General features: G+C 42.1%; 1 protein-coding gene across 1 annotated transcript in view; it reads right to left on the bottom strand.

Annotated features, from left to right (window-relative positions):
• Positions 1-20312, bottom strand: part of FAM13A (family with sequence similarity 13 member A) — a gene marked incomplete at both ends in the record, with an annotated part of 316801 nt that overhangs the window by 9999 nt on the left and 286490 nt on the right. The window contains 6 exons of the mRNA XM_080697200.1: positions 5544-5627; positions 6231-6451; positions 7256-7337; positions 8074-8212; positions 9085-9298; positions 18696-18843. Coding sequence (XP_080553326.1) covers positions 5544-5627; positions 6231-6451; positions 7256-7337; positions 8074-8212; positions 9085-9298; positions 18696-18843 — 888 coding nt within the window. The remainder of the gene's footprint in view (positions 1-5543; positions 5628-6230; positions 6452-7255; positions 7338-8073; positions 8213-9084; positions 9299-18695; positions 18844-20312) is intronic.

The raw sequence follows: 20312 nt of genomic DNA, 5'->3' as shown, positions 1-20312 counted from the left end.
GAAAATAATCCATAAATACTTGCCAAACGAGGGAATGAATATTTAGAACCTAAATAGGTATACCCAAGTTCACAGGTCTGCATGCATTTCCTTTTGGTTACTTCCATGGGAAACGGGATGAAGTATCTTTGCCTCAAACAACTGTTTCTCTTGTTTATTCTACATGCAACAACACACAAAGCTTTAGAGGGAGGGAAGGGTGAATAATACTGAGGTTGGACCATTTCTTTCATGGAAATTTTGGGCCTTCAGCCTCAAAGATGACTCTGGATCATGCATAAGGATTATCCTTGTTGTTTTTTTGTATTTGCTTTTCTCAAAGTGATAAAGAGTTAGTGCCTTCGGATAAACTTCATAAGCTAGGACAGGATACTGCCATCACACAAAATATTTTGTGGATTCTCTATCATTAGCAATAATAATAATAACCTTTTATTTCTTCTTTCTCTTTCTTTCCCTCCCTCCGTTTCTTTCTTGTACTGGAGATTGAACTCAGGGATGTTTTAATCCCAAGCTATACCCTCAGTGCTACTTTATCTGTCTATCTATTTATGTATTTGTGCATTGTAGCCATACATCTTAATGGAGTACAAGATGGTAGAGGCATACATGCACAGTTCACTCATTTAGCCCTTCCCCAATTCACTCCCCTCTCCCTCCTTCTCATGTTTGGCTTAGTGATTGACTTTGATATGTTAGTGAATGTACATCATGTATATTAGGGAATTTCCCTCTTCTCTCCACTCACCCCCAGTTAGGGCTCCTTATTTGCTCTATCTAGGTTTCTCCTCTTTCCTCTAGAGTTCCTCCTATGACCCCTTTTCTCCATAGTTTCTGAATATTAGGGAGCGCATCTGATTTTTTACTTTTTGTGACTGATTAATCTCACTTTGAAGCAGGGTCTCACTGAGTTGCTGAGGGCCTCACTAAGTGGCTGAGGCTGTCCGTGAACCTGGATCATCCTGTCGCAGCCTCCTGAATTACAAATATGGTAACCATGCCTGACTATTAAGTTGTTTTTTCATACACAAATCAAAACAACATAAGTATCTACATATGAAAATCTAACGGGAGGAGCCAGCACTTCTATTCTGTCTTTGTTTACAATTAAAACATTTTCTAAGCTGGGCACAGTGGCATACATCTATAATCCAGTACTTGGGAGACTGAGACAGGATGATCATAGGTTCAAGGCTACTATGTGGTAAATTAGCAAGACTCTGTCTCAAAACAAAAAAATAAGCCGGGTGTGGTGGCACATTCTTGTAATCCCAGCATTTGGGAGGTTGAGACAGGAGGACGGAGGTTCACAGCCAGCTTCAGCTTCAGCTACTTAGTGAGGCCCTTTGCAAATGAGACTCTTTCAAAATAAAGAATAAAAAATAGGGCTGGGGTGTAGCTCAGAGGTAGAATGCCCCTGGGTTCCGTCCCAAGTAGTGCAAAAAAAAATTTAAACAAACAAACAAACACATAAATAAATAAAACAGGGCTGGGCATGCAGCTCGGTGGCAGAATACCCCTGAGTTCAATCCCCAGTACCTCTTTTTTCCCCCTTCACACATACATATTTTCTACTGTTTGTTTACTGCCCTATTTGGTCACTCTACAAGTTTCCAATAATATTTCAAAACACAAAAGGAGCATTAGCCAATAACTCACCACATTTAATGAGTGGTAAGTCCTGAATAGAAATCATAAAGCCCCGGTTAGACAGCTGTGTTTACCTGCCTTTATCTTTTGTGATGGTTTTTTTTTTTTTTTTTTTTTTTTTTTTTTTTTGTCTTAGCCTCAAATAAAACTACCCAAATCAATTCAGTTGAGGTTACCTGGACAGAACTACAAAGGTGACTGGTAAAATGGGTGATATGTTTACTTAGAAGATAAAGACAAAATGGGAACCAGGCCATCTTAGAGGTAGAAAAACTTTATTTTTTAGATAAAACTATGCCCTTGAAGGGTAATTATTTGCCTACACCAATAGAGCTGGGTCAAGAATCCAAGTTTACTGACTCCCACTCCAGGTTTCTCTCCAGACTCACAAATCAGTAAAACATAAGTGAAGCAGGATCTTAACACATTAAGTGTGTTAAGTGTGATGGCAGCATTACCCTACAGTGGGGTTTGGTCAAGCTGTCCTTTTAATAAAAGAAAATCGGAGAGCTCTACCTGTATTGAGTTTACAAAGACCTCTGTTTATGACCAGTAGCATAAAAGCACACTTTGTGAGAAATTATGCTACCGATGACCAGAAACTACATTGCCTCAAAATCTCCAGAGTATGAAGTGGTTTAAGTATGTGCGTGGAGGGGTTCCTGCAAATCATAAAAGTCCTAAAGACAAGATGAGAAGAATCTTGTCACTACTGCATTCTTTTCTCCTTATTTTGGCAAATGGCAACTGTTCCTTTTTCATTATAAGGTAACAATCGTGGGCTTTAGATGCAAAGATCAGAAAATCCGAAAAAGCAGCTAACCAAAAGGAGAGTATTTATGCATGACTGATTTGCATATATGCAAACCTGGCCATGTTTATTGTTGTGTTGGTTCCCATGGTTTAGAAACAAGATTAAAATATTCCAGTGAGGAAAACCCTCTAGAACTGGGAAGCTCTGATCCAGCAATCCATTCTTTCTTCTGCCATTTATTAGCAAACTGTTGTGTGCACCGAAGGTGCTGCTTGAGCTGCAGATATTTGCTGGCTTTTTGATGAGATCCTTAAATGTTGGAAAGGCCACACATAATAATAAGCGGGGAACAATGTGACTGTGTGCTTTTGTTTTTCACATGTGTCAGTCTATAGCATGTTCTATTAAAGCAAACAAATTTGCTAAAAAATGTATAAACATCACATTACCATGTTAGCCTGTGATTCTACTAGTGGCCTTTTAAATCACATTCTGTGGACTTGGCAAGGAAAAAAAAAAAAAAAACACTTAAGCTCTAAGCACCTGGCTTTTGAAAAACTGTGGCCTGGAATGATAGTTTAGCTTTGGAAGTACATTTATTTTTTAAGAGCACTGTCCAAGTGTATTTACAGTCCAGGGTCCATGGGAACATCATAGATCTAAGAATGAAGAGTTCACGTTTTTATTTTCAGACTGGCCAGATATCAAATGAACTCTGCTTTTTCTGAGGAAGTTGGAGCTCATGTTCCAGAAAGAGGCAGAGAGTCTGGCCTATGACCAGAAATATATGACACTCAAATTTCCTAGAGTATTAGTTCTCTGTTTTCTGAGATGCTAGGATCCATATGACAGAATGAGAAAAGAAAATAAGACAGGGCTAAGAACTAAAATTTTGTATTTCTACTGATAAGAGGGCAAAAAAAAAGGCTCATTCTCTCTTCTGATTTAATCTGAAATAGGCTGCAGAGAGTAGAACCCGTAATTGTAAGAGAAGTAAAAACTATCATTTACTGTGCAACCCCCACGCCATTTCCACTTCCTCTGTGCCAGACAGCGTACAGGTAAATATACATACACGTGTCTATTTGTTTGTCTGTCATGTCACTGAATTTCCATGATGACCCAGAACAGACAGCTACTCTCTAAACAAAACACTGGGGTCTAAGAAGTTACCCACATAACTCGATGTCACAGAGCTGGTCGAGGCGGTCTGGGTTCTGGATCCAGGTCTGTGCCTCTGAGGCTCATGGTTTATGCTCATGGCCTCTGTCTAGGGGGATAACTCAGAGCAACAAATACTGCACCACACAAATCAGTGAACCGGCAGCAAAGCTGAGTCATTTTAGAATACAGCTGTGAGATGTTGGGAGCCTCAGGCAAGGAAGTCCTTGAAGGATTCTGTCAATGTCATAAAATCCACGCAGGGAAGAGAAGGCTAAAGGAGGGCTTCACATGGCTTCGCAGAAGCCTGCCTGGTGGCCATGAAATCCACAGTCTGGGCTCTGAGCCTGCAAGGGATAGGGGGTTCCCCTCTGTTCACAGAAGTTCAGTTCTATCTCTCCAGGAGAGAAGATTAAAATTTCACAATATATCTGAGCTCTACAGCAGTTACTGTTTGGTTCAGTGCCTTTAAAAAAACCTGAAACAAAACTTGGCTGAAACATGAACATTATCCCAGAGTGCTAGTATTTTTCCACTGCAGGGATAAGCCAGCAAAATCAATCAGCATCAGCACCAGAGTTTTTTTGTTTTTGTTTTGTTTTGTTTTTAACTTAAACCTGACATATTCAGAACCAAAACACACTGGGGGGTGCATTCTGCAGCATGTTACTCGGCTCGGGCTGTGGTGGGCCTCGTCGTTCCAGGCATCAGGTTCAGCACTAGGTGAATGATGCCCTCACCTTTGCCCTCACTGACCTCAAGACTAGTAGCTGCGTGCGCAGCTCAGTGGCAGAGCACTTGACTAGTTCACACGAACCCCAGGCTCAGTCCCCAGCACTGAAAAAGAAAAAGAAGCTAGTATATCATTCTGGAAGCTTCTTTACTTGAAAGAGCTTCTTTTAGATGGAAAGACTATTCCTATGGCTGAGACTAGAGAGGAGGCCTATGCTTTTGGGCTATATACAAATCTGGTGCCAAGCCTGGTGGTGCACACCTGTATTCCCAGTAGTTAGGAGGCTGAGACAGAAGGATAGCAGGTTTGAGACCAGCCTCAGCAACTTAGTGAAACTCAGCAACCTAGCGAGACCCTCCTTCTAAATAAGAAATGAAAAAAGGACTGGGGGTACAGCTTGGAGGTAAAATGTCCCTGGGTTCAATACCCAATATCACAAAATCAATCAAGTAATCAGTCTGTGAGCCTGAATTCCATGCTTCCTTATACTTGTTTTTAAGAACTGGTTTTGTTGGGTTCTTAACAACACTGTGAACAGAAAGGTTGTTAAGAGTAACTGCCAAAAAAGATGTCTGATTATAAGTTCCTCCAGGAAGGAAGACAGCAGAAGCCCATCACGCTACTGTGTCCCCCACAGCTACTAACAAACAAACACTCAATAAACGCTTGCTGAATAACAAACCACCCCATTGCTTGCCATTGTTGTGAAGAGGCAAATTGGTATTTCAGACGCCTTGCACAGTTGGTTCTGACACAGCTGGAAGTCCTCTGTAAACAAACACTGTTTGCAGCCCTACTGCAGAGAGACTGAGTTTTAGGCCACACTGTTCTGGTTTAGTACTTTCATTTTATGGATGAGAAAACCTGGAGCCAGTGACAGGTTAGGGGGCAGATATGGGACAGGGAAGTCTCCTCATTTTGAGACTCTGTGCATCCTATACTCTCTCTTCCTGTACCTTTCATCCATCCCTCCCTTGAACAGGACACCAAGTGACATACTTTTAGTTGCAAGCTAATTTTTGTTGGGGCTCAATTTAAGTTCGGCATCTACTAGATAATAGAACTCCCTTATTGGCTAAGCCTTCAGAAGGCATTGATAGGGTGTTCATTTACATTAAACCTACTTTATATTAAAGCTTCAAAAGCAAAAAGTAGGAAACCCTGTTTACAAGATACTGAACACAGAAAATTTGTTTCCAAAGCCAGATAGTTGACCCCAATCAAAACATGCAACGCAACACATACCGGCCGTCCATGAATGCTTTCATAATACAAGAGAGCTTTCTGCAGAGCCACTTTCTCATTAGCAATCTGGTCTTTGGTCATATCCTGTATAAACACAGGGATAAGAAATGAAAGGGGAAAAACATTTGTGAACATTCCGACTTTTTAATTTAAACAAATCTACTAAAGGAAGGTTGAAAAGAATCTTCATGCAACAGCTCTCCTTGGCTCTCTGTCCAAAGCTCACTTAGGAATGAGCTATTTTTGACCTTTTGCCAAAAATGTGGACAGCACTGCAGAATCGACAAGACCTTGGTCTCCCACGTGGCAGCAGAGGTGTGTGAGTACTGAAGACCACAGGGCTGTGGGGCATGAGCTTAAGCTTAGTGGCCCAAACAAAGGCTCCACTTACGGCTTACACAGTCCCTCAGGTTTGTCTACAATCTAACCTCAGAGAGCCATCAAACCTCTATAGATTAATTCTGCAACATACACAATAGAGTTGTCTGTTTTCAATCTGTAGTAAAATCTCCAAAGTACCCCCGGGGGGGGGGGGAAAGTGTAGTTATTTCATCTGCTTCTCTACATGTAGGAGAGGTTTAAAACAGTATTACTTTCTGGGGTGGGGGGTGGTCATGTGACCTCCCTGAGTTTCTACATTGCTGCCTGTAAGAGCTTAGGCTCGGCAGCTGGCTTGGGGCCACACACCTTGATGTCCTCAGGACGGCTGGTTTCTGCTCGCTTCTCTTGGAGCTTCCTCTGGATAGATTCCAGCGTGGCTTCCACGCTGGGCCTGATTGCTTTGTCCACCAGCTCCTGCTTCTTCTCCTCTTCTTTTTCCAGTTGGGAACCAAAACTCTTGGGGAGTGTGTTGCTTCGCTGCCGCATCCTGGGCGTTAGGTCCTCTTCAGATATCTTTAGTTTTGACTCTAGGTCAGGGGAGAGATATAGGAGAATTGGTGCCTGCTGAGCACAAATTATTTTTCTGTGATGTCAATAACTGCTTACCCATGTCTTTTTCTTCCCAGTGTATCTAATTATAATGTCAGTGAAAATCCCTGAGTCATTATGTAAAACCCGAAATAATGATAATGTCTTCCTGGATTATCTGGACTATTTCCCAAACCCTAATTCCTGAGAAAGCGTTATCTCTTTAACACCCAGGCTTAGGTACATCAGCCTACTAGCTCTTCTCAGAATGGGGCATAAATGTTCCCATACTTGCTCCCCTACTGTGCAAAGACATGAACTAATCTAATGCCCAAGTGCTGGCCAACTCTTTCTGGATGACTTGTATACCTCATTTTGAAATCACTTCACTTTTGTACTGTATTTAGTTGTTTACATGATTATTTCCTAAATGACAGCAAGCTATTGGAGGGAAAGGGGCAAAACCCTTTTTAGATTTACTTCTGTGTCTACATGTCTTCTAACACCACAGCAAATGAAGCCTGGCATTAAACAGGTATTTAAGAAGTATTGACTTGAAGCCAGGACCTTTCTAGTAGTAATTTGGGGACGTGAAGAAATGCTACAGAATTTCTATCTTAGCTGATCTGGCTGTCCTGTGATTGAGGCCAGGGGACTAAGTCACCCTAAAAATAGGGAGCACCAGGAGGCAACCTCAGGTCTCTGGGACAGCGTGGCCCTGGCACCTCACATGTACAGAGAGGATGGGTCCTGGCCCTGGCTTCTTGTACAGGAGCCTCACCCAGGCCCAGAACTTTACCTACCTTTAAGCTGTTTTCGGAATTTGGCAAGGTCATTTGTCCACTTCAGAACCTCTGGGTTGGCTGCTTTGTCACTGTGGGAAGGCTGAGGAAAGGAAGTTGAGAGTGAATGTTTTAGAACTGGGGCAGCGAACAGTCATCACAGTCGATGATCATTTTCATTTTAAATAGGAAGGCAAAGTTGAGTCCCATCAGAATAAGAAATTAGCCATGATTCATCAGAGCAAATTCACAGGTGTAATTCCATCATCCTTCCTTCTATCTGGTTAATTTTGAAGCTTTCAAATCCGCAGAGGCAAAATGCTGGATCATTATAATCATGGATTCCTGTGAGGTCCACGGCCCACTTTCTATTACACGAAGGGTCAATGTGTAAGGCCAAGATAGCAGAAAACCGAAGAGTCTATGACACCCTGCAGCCACCATGACAAATGTCTTTCTGCCCTCCTTTTAAGAGACATGAAGGATGGAACTGACCGAGAGTAGAATAAGCTCAATAGTAATGAAATTTTACAAAATGATCTTGAATAAAATTAATGCCAAACAAAAGATTTTATTCAACGCTTTTTCCCATTCGTGTCCACTGATAAATTTATAAATTGTAGGCTTAAGCTTTCAATTTTTTTATATGAATATGCTTCTGCAAGAAAAGTGGTGATACATGATGGCTGGGGTTTACCAGGGTTTACTACCCAGTGTTTACTGTCTTTGTGTTTTGAGATTCCCTAGAAATTTTCCTTATCACTTTCTCTGAGTTGCCAACATGAAGACATTTCAGGGGAGAGGAGATGAAGGGACTCCATAATAAGGGGGGCACTTACTCTGTACTTCCTTTCTTCTTCAAATCTGTCCTCAAATTTTCGGATCTTCTTTTTAAGGCTTTGAATCCTTCGTGTGAGCTGGGCAGGTGTCAGATCCTCCTGCTCATCATCGTAGGACCCCAAGGAGGAGCTTCGCCGCCTGTGAGGGGCAGGACTTGGGTCAGTTCTTCCCTCCTCTCCCCAGTAGCCATGGGCTGCTGGGAGAGGCCTTGGGAACATGAGGTGCCCTGTGGCACAAAGAAGCCAAACAGCCTCTGTGCTCTTGAACAAAAGGAAGCTCATGGATTCATTTTGTGACTCCGAGCTCTGTACGGCCCACCTATTAAGTGGTTCTAACTTTCTCACTTGTATTTATGATTAGCAAAGGTAGACTGAACCATCTGCTGTGGGCCTAAAAGTTAGAAGTGAGAGAATTTTGGAAAAGAAGTGCTATTGGTAGAGGACTTCAAATATATTTCTCCACAGACTTGCAACTTTTGTTTTTGCTGTTGTTTTTGTTGGGACTGGGGATTGAACCAGGGCCATTCTACCCTGAGTTATACCCCCAGCACTTTTTGTGTGTATGTGTGTGTGTGATACTGGGGATAGAACCCAGGGGCAGTCTACCTCTGAGCTCTACCCCAGCCCTATTTTTTTTTTTTTTAAATTCTTTATTTTGAACCAGGCTCTCACTGAGTTCAGAGGGCCTCACTAAGTAGCGGAGGCTGTCTGTAAACCTTGATCCTTCTGTTTCAGCCTGCCAAATGCTGGGATTACAAGCATGGACCACCATGCCTGGCTCCCCCAGCACTTTTTTAAAAATTAATTTTGAAACAGGATCTCACTAAATTGCTGAGGCTGGCCTGAGATCTCCTGTCTCGGCTTCCCAAGTACTGGAATTACAAGCATGTGCCACCACATCTAGAATGGAACTTAATTCTCTAAAAAACTGCTACACACCGGCGCCATGGCTATCTTTTTCAGTGTTGTTGGGAGAGATGCACATGCTTATTAGCAACACAGAAAGCCTACCTCATGAAAGAGTGGGAATTTGGTGGGGAAGGAGGCACTTCCGTGTCATCCAGGTATTGCCTGCTCTGCCCATAAGCGTAGAAGCGGGGAGACAGCATGGGGTCACTGTCTTCATCTAGAAGCTGGCGAATCAGGCGGCCAGCCTGTGGGGACAGGCGGGCTTCGTCAGCGTCCACGTTCTCCCGCTGCCAGGAGGAGAAAGTCGGAACGGGTTCTGGAAATCAATAGTGGGGAGAGGTCAGCATGGTTCCGAGTCCAGGTTCTTTCCCAAGCTTCCCAAAGGCTCTAGAAAGGCATCACTGAATTTACAGTTTCCTAGGTCTAAGATCTCAACCACAGACGCAGCTGAAATCCTCATTAGAATTGATGGGCATCGTCCACCTTCAATCCCCATTTTCCCTGCCTTCATCAAAGAATTTGCTAGGGCTTCCGCGAGGGCAGCTGTGAAGATGCCAGGGGTGTTACTTCCACTTACCCCACAGGTAAGGGAGGAGAGATCTTCCATGGGAGGATATCAAGGGAAAGAAAAGCAAGTGTGTCAGGGAGGGGGGTGTTTGCACCAAGGCTATACATCTTGCACCAAAGCAGCCAGGATGTGATTCCTGGGTATCGAGGGGCTCACAATGTCTGTTTGGTCACGCAGTACACTGTGCTGTGCTTCTGCTCAGTGGGTGGGATTAGCATGCAGTCTATGAGGCATGCTTTGCACTCGAAATTTAGAAGCCTCTCTGCAACACACTTATAGGGAGAAGCAAAGAAAAATTAGTCATAAAAGGAAAAAAATAAAAAGAACGCTCCATAGAGGACAAACCAGCACAAACTATTTTTAGACAATCTTGAAGAGAAAAAAAAATCTTACTCAGCACAAAATCCTGATCTGTCATTTTGGGAAGTAACTGAGTGATGTGTATTTCTATTTAGTGCAGGATCCACCTCAATATATTCCTTTCTTACTAAAAGTCCTATCTAAGATAATTTAAAGATAGATTTCAGATGATATACAGTATTTCATTTGCAATATTCTCCATTTAAAAGAACAGTTGTGTTTTAAATTCATTTGTGGATTAGTGTGGATTAGTGATTGACATAAGGGTGGAATTTGCATCTGATCTTAAAATTTGGGATTCTTAGAGTCGGCATCATGAAACAGGGAGCTGCTCCTTTAGATACGAAACTATAAAATGTAAAAAAAATCCTAAATAAGTGCATATTCAGCTTTTTATCTAAAAGAGACCATATTATAATCATAGAAAGCTAGTACTGGTATAATTTAATCATAATCCAGTTTTACACATGGGAGTCCCATGGAGAACTTAAGTACCCACCACTATCCAGGGCCTCAAACCACCTAGTTTGATGAAATATTTAGGTGAGAGCCCAGATAGGCCTCACAACTAGACAGACAGGCCTTTACACACTTGTAAAAAATGTTCACACAATGAGATGCCAGTGTGCAGCCAGGCTTAAGAAGCACTCATCCAACCTGGCAGATTACAGATACGGAAAAGAAACCCAAAGAAGTTAACAGCAAACCCCAAGTCGATGACAAGACTTGGGTCTAGAAATGAAGTCAGCTAACTTCCAGATCAATCCTTCCATGTAGAACATGCCGGGGCTTCAATGACAACTGAAGATGTTGAAGTGCCCACAGTGTAATAGGGAAGCTAAGCACATTAACTGAAACAAAACAAAATGAAAACCTCATATGGAGTAAGCTCCATATGGTTTTTCAAATTTAAAGAGCTTCAAGTTATATGGCGACACAGATAATATACATATTTTCCCTCCAGTGAATGCAGTGTTCAAAACAGATGATTTTTATCGAGTGAACCTCAAAGCACGTGGGTGAGCCGGAGCTGTGGCGCATGCTTGTAATCTAGAGTGTCCAGAGGCTGAAGCAGGAAGGTGAGAAGTTTGAGGCCAGCTTGGGCAATTTAGCAAGACCCTATCTCAAAATAAAACTTAAAAGCCGGGCGTGGTGGTGCATGCTTGTAATCCCTTCGCTTGGGAGGCTGAGACAGGAGGGAGGCTGAGACAGGAGGATCACACAGGTTCAAAGCCAGCCTGAGCTACTTAGTGAGGCTCTCGGCAACTTAGTGAGACCCTGTTTCCAAATAAAAAATATAAAATAGGTCTGGGATTATAGCCGAGAGGTAGAAAGCCTCTGGGTTCCACCCCCAGTATCACCAATAAATAAATAAATAAATAAACAAACAAATAAATAAAACTTTAAAAAGGGGCTGGGAATGTAACTCAGTGTTGGAGTACCCCTGGGTTCGCTCCCCAGTACTGGGGTACTGGGTGGGAAGGAGAATCTGTTGGTAGGTGGACTTGGCTAGGGCCAGAGACACAGGAGAGGCGCCCCACCATTTAACAGTCAGTCTGCTCCTGCTAAGTAGCCTGGCTCAGAGATGAGCAGCTCAGATCTGCCAACATAAAATGGTGAAAAGTGGTCTGGGAGGTGAGTAAGGAGAAGGCGAGTAATCTCTAGGAAAAAAGTAAATAAAATATTTCCCATGAAGCTGCAGAAAAATGGAACTCTTCAACTGGCCAGATGGCGTCTCCTATTTCCTAGGACAGCAGTCGTTTCCTGTGAGGGCTGCGCCCAAGTGAGCAGGGACCGGGAAAGGGTTAAGGTGGCTGGAACAGCAAGGCAGCCTCAGTCACCCAGGCTCCAGGCAAAGTGCAAGCAGCAAAACAGCGGGGGAAGGGCAAGCTGCTTGGGGACAGAGGGCTTTGGCAAAACAGAGTCTGCTGTTGATATTGGCACACGGAATGCTGGTTAGTTAAGCATTTGCTACTCATCAGAAAAACAGTCTGAAAAGGTATGACCTAAGATCCCAAAGCCCTCCAATTTGTCCGAATCTAGTAGAATCTCTCTTTTAACACGTGACCGCCATTTTTAAAGTTTTCAACCCTCTGGCCTCTAGGCCAAAACATTTTAGCAAAAAGAGTACCCATTAACCAAATATGTCTCCCCAAATATATAAGCAGTGGTCTTGAATTCACTATGAATACTAATCATGGAAGTGAATTATGACTGATGCTTGGTGGCTAACATGAGGCCATCTGTCAGTTTTCTTGTTTGTTAACACAGCTTTACTTGGTGGCCCCATTCTCCAATAATCACTTCAGTGACAGAAAAGACAAGTATGTCCTTCTTAGATGTCACCGGTGGTATGTAGGAAATTCCAGTTCCTATGGGTGACATTTTCTATTAAAGCATCTAGGTGAGTCAAATTTATTCACATTTAAAAATGAGAAATGTAAAGCCATCAATCATAAATTTCAGCTTTAGCCAACTAAAAAGGAATGCTTCATCATTAGTCTGTACATAGAAGTGAAGTTTCTGAAGTGATTTAAAAGCTCCTATTATCTTCTTCCCTCTTTCTTTCTTCCATGTGGCTATTGAACCCAGGGGCACTCTACCTCTGAGGTGTAGCCTCAGCCCCTTTTTTTAAAATTTTGAAACAGAGTCTCATTAAGTTGCTGAGGCTGGCCTTGAACCTGCAATCCTCCTGTCCCAGCCTCCCAAGTACTGAGATTACAGGCATGTGCCACTGTGCCCAATGGATTCTTTCTCTTTTCTCCCTTTCCTGTTATTCTTTTACATAGTCTTATAATTTAAGGGTCCTATTTTTAAAAAGTTATAAAATGACATGTCATATATAGTTCAATATAACTAAAGAATTAATAAGAACAACTGTTCCCACATGTTAGTTTGAAATTATCTAAACAAACAAGGTTCTCTCATGTTTTGATAGTTAGTATTTGACTGGAAAAACAAGATTTAAATAAGAAATGTGGCCCATAATATGTCCAACTATATTACCTGCCCAGAGGGCCAGTTTTGAGGATATATACACTGACCATTCCCAATTCCTAGTTTGATAAATATATTCTATTTTAACCATAATTTAGGAGCAATGAAATAGCCAGGAATATTATTCAAAGGGAATTATTCAAAGCAGAAAAATCTTTCAAAGGGAAAACAAAAACAAAAATATCTGAGGCTTCCAATTAGTTGTGTGTGTGTGTGTGTGTGTGTGTGTGTGTGTGTGTGTGTGTGTTACTGGAGATGGGGCCCAGGGCATTCTACCTCTGAGCTATACTCTAAGCCTTATTTTTTTTTTTTTAACAAGTTCTCACTAAATTGCAGAGGGCCTTACTAAGTGGCTGAGGCTGGCTGTGGACCTCTGATCCTCCTGTCTCAGCCTCCCAGTTACTGGGATTATAAGCATGCGCCACCACACCCGGGTTCCAATTAGATTTTTATCCTAAAGTTCCACACATAAAATAAATGCACTTTCATATCTAAACCAGAATTCCTTGGATACAGTGATTTTGTTCTTAGTCATGTGTCTTATCACAATGAACTCTGGACATAATTGTGACACATTTGTCCATTAAAAATTAATCCACACAGGTCAGCTGATATCACAAGCAGGTCAGAAATAATAACAGAGATAACAGCTGTATTCCTGCTGCCTAAGTAATAAAAAAGAATACATGGGTCCTGGGGTCCATGGAAATGAAGGGAATCCACTGAGGAAAGAGCACCTCTCTGGTGCTGATGTAGTTAATGCGACATAGCTACTTTCTACTTAGCTGGTAAGGTCCATTTACTATATAAGAGATGATTTTCTTTTAAGAAGTAAGTGATAAATTTCTCTGGGCATGGCAGCAGATGCTTATAATCCCAGCATCCGGGAGGCGAGACCGGAGAATTGTGTTCGCGGCCAGCCTCGGCCACTTAGTGAGGCCCCCTGCAACTCATTGAGGTGTTTCAAAAATAAAGAATAAAAAATTAGGGCTGGGGGTGTCTCTCAGAGGTTTTGCCCCTGGATTCCATCCCCAGTACCGCAAAAAAGTGATACATTTTTAAGAAATCTACACAGAATTAAGGGAGCTGATGTTTTCTGTTTAATTTCCAACTATATTATTTGGAACCACTACTGCTTGGCATGACGTCATAACCACATTCTTCTCAGTCCTGCTGGGAGGTAAATGCACATCCTGGACAGAGAAGGGATGTGAACCCTCACGGGGAAGCTCTCTACTGCGGGAACCCTTTCATAGACTTTTTTTGGTGTTTTTTTTGGGGGGGGGTACTGGGGTTCCTGGAAGCCCTTTTATCTCTGGGCTACACTGCCAGACCTATTTTATATTTTTTTATTTGGAAACAGTGTCTCTTAAGCCAACGAGGCTGGCTCCGAACCAGCACGATCCTCCAGCGCCGGGATTACAAGCGTGCGCCATCATGCCCGGCTCTTTTTTGGTGTTTTGATGTCCAACTTTAGAACCATGGTAGTCCTATTAAGTTGATCAAATAGTCATGGAAATTCCCAGATAGAGCAGGGACGTTAACAGTCAGTTTAGCAATTACAAAATTCTCTCTTTATTTTTTATTTTTTAGTGGTACTGGGGGTGGAACCCAGGGGATTTTCTACCTCCAGGCTATATAGTCCCAGACCTGTTTTATACTTTATTTGGAAACAGGGTCTCACTAAGTTGCTGAGGCCGGCTTTGAACCTGCGCAATCCTCCTGTCTCAGCCTCCCAAGCACTGGGATTAGAAGTGGGCGCCACGACGCCTGGCCAGAATTCTCTTTTGGGAGAGCGGTACTAGGGGTTGAACCCAGGGCCTCATGCTTGCTAGGCAAGTGCCCTACAACTGAGCTACATCTTCATCCCTCAATTACAAATTTAAATCTTAAATTTTATTTATCTGGCAAGGTACATTGACACTGTCTATAATCCCAGGACTTGTGAGGTTGAACAGGAGGATAGGAGGTTTGAGGCCAGCCTCAGCAACTTAGTGAGACCCTCAATAACTTAATGATAACCTGTTTCAGAAATAAAAAAGGCCTGGAGGTAGAATGCTCCTGGATTTAATTCCCAGTGCCACACATATATGCCCCCCACACACAAAAATTCATATATCTGCTTTGTTCCTAACTGTAAAGCTAATAAGCAGGTCATCAATCTCTCTGCCTAAATAATTGATAAATGTATAGAGGAGAAAAGGGCTGAAAATTTCCCCATTTGAGTTGACTTTGATCCATTTATCTGCACAGTTGCTTAATTGTTACTAATTCACTATGTGCCTGTCTTCCATCCTTTGCACATCTCTGACAAACCTGTTATCAAGGCCCTGTTAGAGACTCAGCTGGAGTCTTCTCAAATGCTACATTCCAATTCCAAGTCTAGCAACACCAGCAAAGGAGGCAAGGAGGTTTGGGTACAGAGGTGAGTCCCTAGTAAATTCACGAAGCATGCACTTACTGGGTGCTCTTCTGTGTTCAGAGCCATCCATGGTCATTAGGCAAAATTGGGCTCTGGTTGCAAAGAAGGCAAACTTAAGCTGATTTCTCCTACAACTATCCTTGGAGATATTTATGGAAGATAATAACAACATTTACATGGTATCCTGTGCCCACATTGTGCTGAGCACTTGGCATACTTTAGCTCTTTTAATCCTAACAATCATAGACACCTATATCTATGATTCATTAGTGTCTTTTGCTGCTATTCCTATTTCAAGATGAGGAAATTAAGGCAAAATGGAGGCAGGTTTGTCATGATGCCCAAAGACCTGGTGAAGTGGCAGAGCAGGATCTGAACCTAGGACTCTGGCTTATAACTACTCTGGTCAATTGCCTGGCATGATGCCTGACTGGCACTGCTTCGAAAGAGGCATCAACGTGAATTCAAGAGGCTCTGTTACTTATAATCGTCATTTTGCGTATCAGGGGCACAAATCTCTTATCTGTATGATGGAAAGGTTCATTGGGGAGATCTTTAAAGATCCTTTGCTGCTTCATGATTCCTCTCAAGAACTTCTCAAAATTATTGTCTACAAGCGATAACTGACTAGTAAGATAAATGAAGTATTTTATGACCTTTAAAAATATCCTTACAAACTTAATTTCACAAGGTGAGTATTTAAACTCTAATACTTCCACAAAGGGTACCCCAAATCAACAGCTCTGAGAATTGGCTGTTTGGGATATTCTACTTATGCAACTCTGAAGGGCTTTCAATGACAAAGAACAGTAACTTTGGAGAACAGGAACCCTAATACTGTAGCTAGATCAAATAATGTGCCCTAAAACATATATGCGTATGGAGAGATTAAAAGATAAAGCATAGTTAGTTATCTGCCAACAAGCATGATTAGACAGACCATACATTTGCCTTTCAAGGGTTCTACTTTCTGTAGCCTGTGGACTCCACTTATGAGCTTCATTCCCCTTTTTGCTTTCTTGATGCAAAACCCCAGGAAGCAGAGCACATCACTTCCATCTGGGTGCACACACTGCAGGACTCCCACGAGCAGGCTGTCCACTGCGCACTCTCACCGAGTCCCCATTCCACATTGGTGAGAGTGTGAGTTACCCTGTGGGCACGAGGAGGAAACACACACACACCGCAAAAGGGGGCCACGTGGTGGCTTTAAGAGCGGTGCTGGAGGCCTCACGTGGACACTCCTATGTGTGTTTGGGGGTGATTATTTCTTCCACTTTTTTCCTCTATGGCACAGGTTTCACAGGCCCAGCCTAAAGTGGAAAAGCTGATTCCTTTCTGGGAGGCTATCATTTTGTTTGTTTCTTACTGGAGCTATACAAAAGGTACTACTTTAGCAATTAAACTAACTGTTCTCAATTTATCTACCTTTTGTAGAAACCCCTTCATTTCCGCTATACTCATGGATATGTCCCTATTATATTGAGAATTGGAAAACTGAAATAAGTGTATAATTTAAAAAAAGGTCTCTGAGAGCAGTAACCAAACGATCAAGTTGGCCTTGGAATAAACCCATTATTTTTAAGATACGCAAGTTCAACAACAAATGCAGCAACTGCCAAACAAAATAAAACAAAAAGCCACAGCAAGATATTTCATACATTACACAAACAGCACAATTCAAATTCCAAAACCTATTTGAAATTTCAGTAACATTTAAAATAACTTCTATCTAGATTCCAAAATAATAATATGTTGGCTTCTTTACATTATTTATCTGCAAAAAAGGTCTTTAAAATTATTAATTGGCTTTTAACCACTCTGGAGAGAGTTTTTAGCTTTATTTTAGCCCTTTTAAGTGTGCTGGGAGAGATAATAAATTTATGATTAACCAAGAAAAAAAATAACCAAACTGAGTCCATTTCAGGAGGAGGAAGAGAATGTGGCTAATTTGATTTCTGACCTCAAATCTAAGTTATTTTTCTAGAGCTCTGTGGCACACTATACCACTAAAACCCAAACATAATATTTATTTTGGTTATTGCCTTTTTTCTTTCATTTGGAAAACTATGAGAGTCTTTTTTTGGGGGTGGGGAAAAGCAGGCTGTTTTCTATGTATGAATTAAAATATGTGATTAAAGTAAACAAAATGAAACAAGAACCCAACAGTACTCAGGAATATATCACCTAAAATAACCATCCATTTTTGCGTGCAGTGAGCTTACTGTGAGCTGGGAAGAGCTGACAAAATCTCTGATCCACTGCCTAATTATATGGAAAGTACTAGAACAGGTTTCTTAGATTACAGGAAGGAAAACTAGAATAAAAATAGTCTGTCTGTTCTCACTGAAGTCCTGGATGTCAGGAGCTCAACAGGGCTACTTTTTTTCACCTTGTGATCTTTTCAGATTGCCTTTGATCCTTCCTCCAAGATTATTAACAGAAGCAGAATTATTAAAAAAACAAAAAACAAAACAAAACAAAGAAAGTTGGGGTAAGAGACAAGGAATTTCACTAATTTTTTTATAGCTGTGTTTCTCTGCTAAGTCGTTTTGCTAAGTCATGTTTCTGTGCTGAAATCAGGAGCATGATTTCTCCCTGGTTGTCACCTTCAAATGCACATGCTAGAGAGGCAGACGAGCATATATTTTAGATGCACACTGATATAGGTTTGGATGCAGACATAGGGAGAATGACAGAATAAGCAGCTTAATAAAACTGCTGCAATGTCCATCCTGGATACAATTTTGAAAAACCCATCCTCAAAGTAAATTCCTTATGTTTGTACCACTAACCCCCAGAAAAACCAGTAAGACACGGTATTTCAGGTTCACAGTAAGAAACACTTTTTTCCAGTGCTCAAGTTTGTTAAGCTGCAGTTAAAAAAAAAAAAAATTGGATCCATAAAAACAAACATAGAAGCAAGCAAAGCAAAAGATCTTTCTTGAAAAAACAGGCAGATTTAATGAAGGTGGCCCCTGGCTGGCGCATAATAGGGGGAAGGTCAGGGGTACTCAAAGAGGAAACCTGGTAGTACTCCACTGGGTACTACCAAGAGGAAAAGACACATGCCTGTCAGTACACCTGGTGAGCTAAAAACAACACAACACAAAACAAAAAGACGGCGAGGGAGGGGAGGCTAGGAGAGAGGGCAAGCACGCTTTCTTTCTTAGACTGCGGCAGCAATGAAGTGCCACACTGCTATGTTAGGTGAGGGGATTTTCGGTCATTTATAAACGCGGCTACGTCTGCATACAGAGCTCTCACTCTACCCACACACATGCGCGGCTCCCTGCCTCTCCCTAGCTTATTTGTCTATGTTTTTCCAATGTCAAGGCAGCCAAGCGCCCAGGATCATTCACCTACCTTCCCAGCTCTTCTGGTCACACAATGCCGTCAGGTCCAGCGGGGGCACTTCTGAGACAAAGCTCTCCTGCTGGTCATCGGCATCTTGACTCCTCTGCTGTTTGGGGTCAGGTATGCCGGGATGCTCCTGGATCTTCATTGTGGGGCTCTGCAATAACAGCACAATGACCCCGATGGCTACTGCTCACCAAAACCCAAAAATGTATGCAGCGATTTCACTCCTCCTGAATGAGACCTCCCAAGCTACAGTTGTAAATGCACCCCGCACAGCACTCAAAACCATGGCTTGCTGCCCCCCCGGATCCTAGCTGGCTACTCATGCAAAAAGCCACTGTCCATCTGCACTCCTTTAACTTTTTTTTTTTTTCGGTGAGAGAGACAAGGCGATTTCCTTGGGCTGCCCGTGCTGATAAAGGCAGGCAGCTGACAGTCTGGATGATTACTGATTGGGGCCAGGAACGAGGGAAAAGAGTTTGTGTTTCCTTAAAGGAGTACGGCTCTCCAGACTACAAACAACAACAAACAGCCCGCTGCTGCTGTTGCTAAGGCTGGAGTAGCAACGAACGGTGTCTTTTGCACACAGACTTCTTTGCCCCTTAGGTAAACAGTCCTGCGAGGGCAGGAGCAGAGGCTTGGGACACAGAGGAACACTCCCTTGCCGCCTAAAGGCATAGATCAATTAAGCAGGGCTAGCTGCACATTCCCAGATTTCCTGTGGCTGTTTTCTCTCAGAGTATGGGGAAAGCAAGCTATTTATGGAGGAGCTTGGGTATTAAAGCATTGTTGCGCAAATTCAAACAGCGCAGGGGTTTGGCATCTCATCTCAGCTAGCAGTAAGGAACAGAAAGTCTGGAAATGAGCCAAAATTACACAGGGAGCATGACTCCCCCCTTCAGTGAAAAGCCAAGAGCTGGCAAGTAGACGATGCATAATTTATATCTTACAAATATGCAACTGTCACTTGTTTTTCTACTATTCATCTCCTCTGAATACTAAATACTCGGCTGCACTCAGTTTTGCTCCTCGGTGGCATCTCCACCAGGCCACCACATCCTAGGGAAGGGAAAACCACCCCCCAGAGACTGATCTTCAAGCTAAGTGGTTGTGTGTCTTAAGAAAGTGGCATTGAAATTAATTCCATTGCATGGAAATTCCCTTTTAACCTTGCTCTTTTGAAAAGACAAGCTGCTGTCATTCTTCCCGCTCTCACAGAATTATAAACAAATGTGTTTATTGGAGTGTTTACTCACAGACATATTTCTCAAGTAGCAGAGATCTGTACAAAATATTTTCTTTGGGAGTTGATGAAAATTTATTTTAGAAACTATACTATCATTAGTTGAAAAAAAAACTCAGCACATCTGGAAATCATCAGTGAGTTTATTAATGTAGGAGAAATGTTCTTGTGCTTAAAATAAAGCACTATTTAAGACTTTGAGCTACTTTTAATAGCAAGCCAACCCACTTTGGAATCATCAGGGGAATAGATAGCGCTTTTACTATATTTCCATGAAACCCCGCAGGAGGATGGGAGTTTTTTCACATTTGAGATAAAATGAAACACTGTCAATCTGGTCATGAGGAGCTACTAAAGTAGATGAAAATGCCGAGTAAGTG

This window comes from Muscardinus avellanarius, assembly GCF_963383645.1.
Source record: "Muscardinus avellanarius genome assembly, chromosome: 6".
NCBI classification, from domain to species: domain Eukaryota; kingdom Metazoa; phylum Chordata; class Mammalia; order Rodentia; family Gliridae; genus Muscardinus; species Muscardinus avellanarius.
This window is presented reverse-complemented; position numbering and strand designations above follow the sequence as displayed.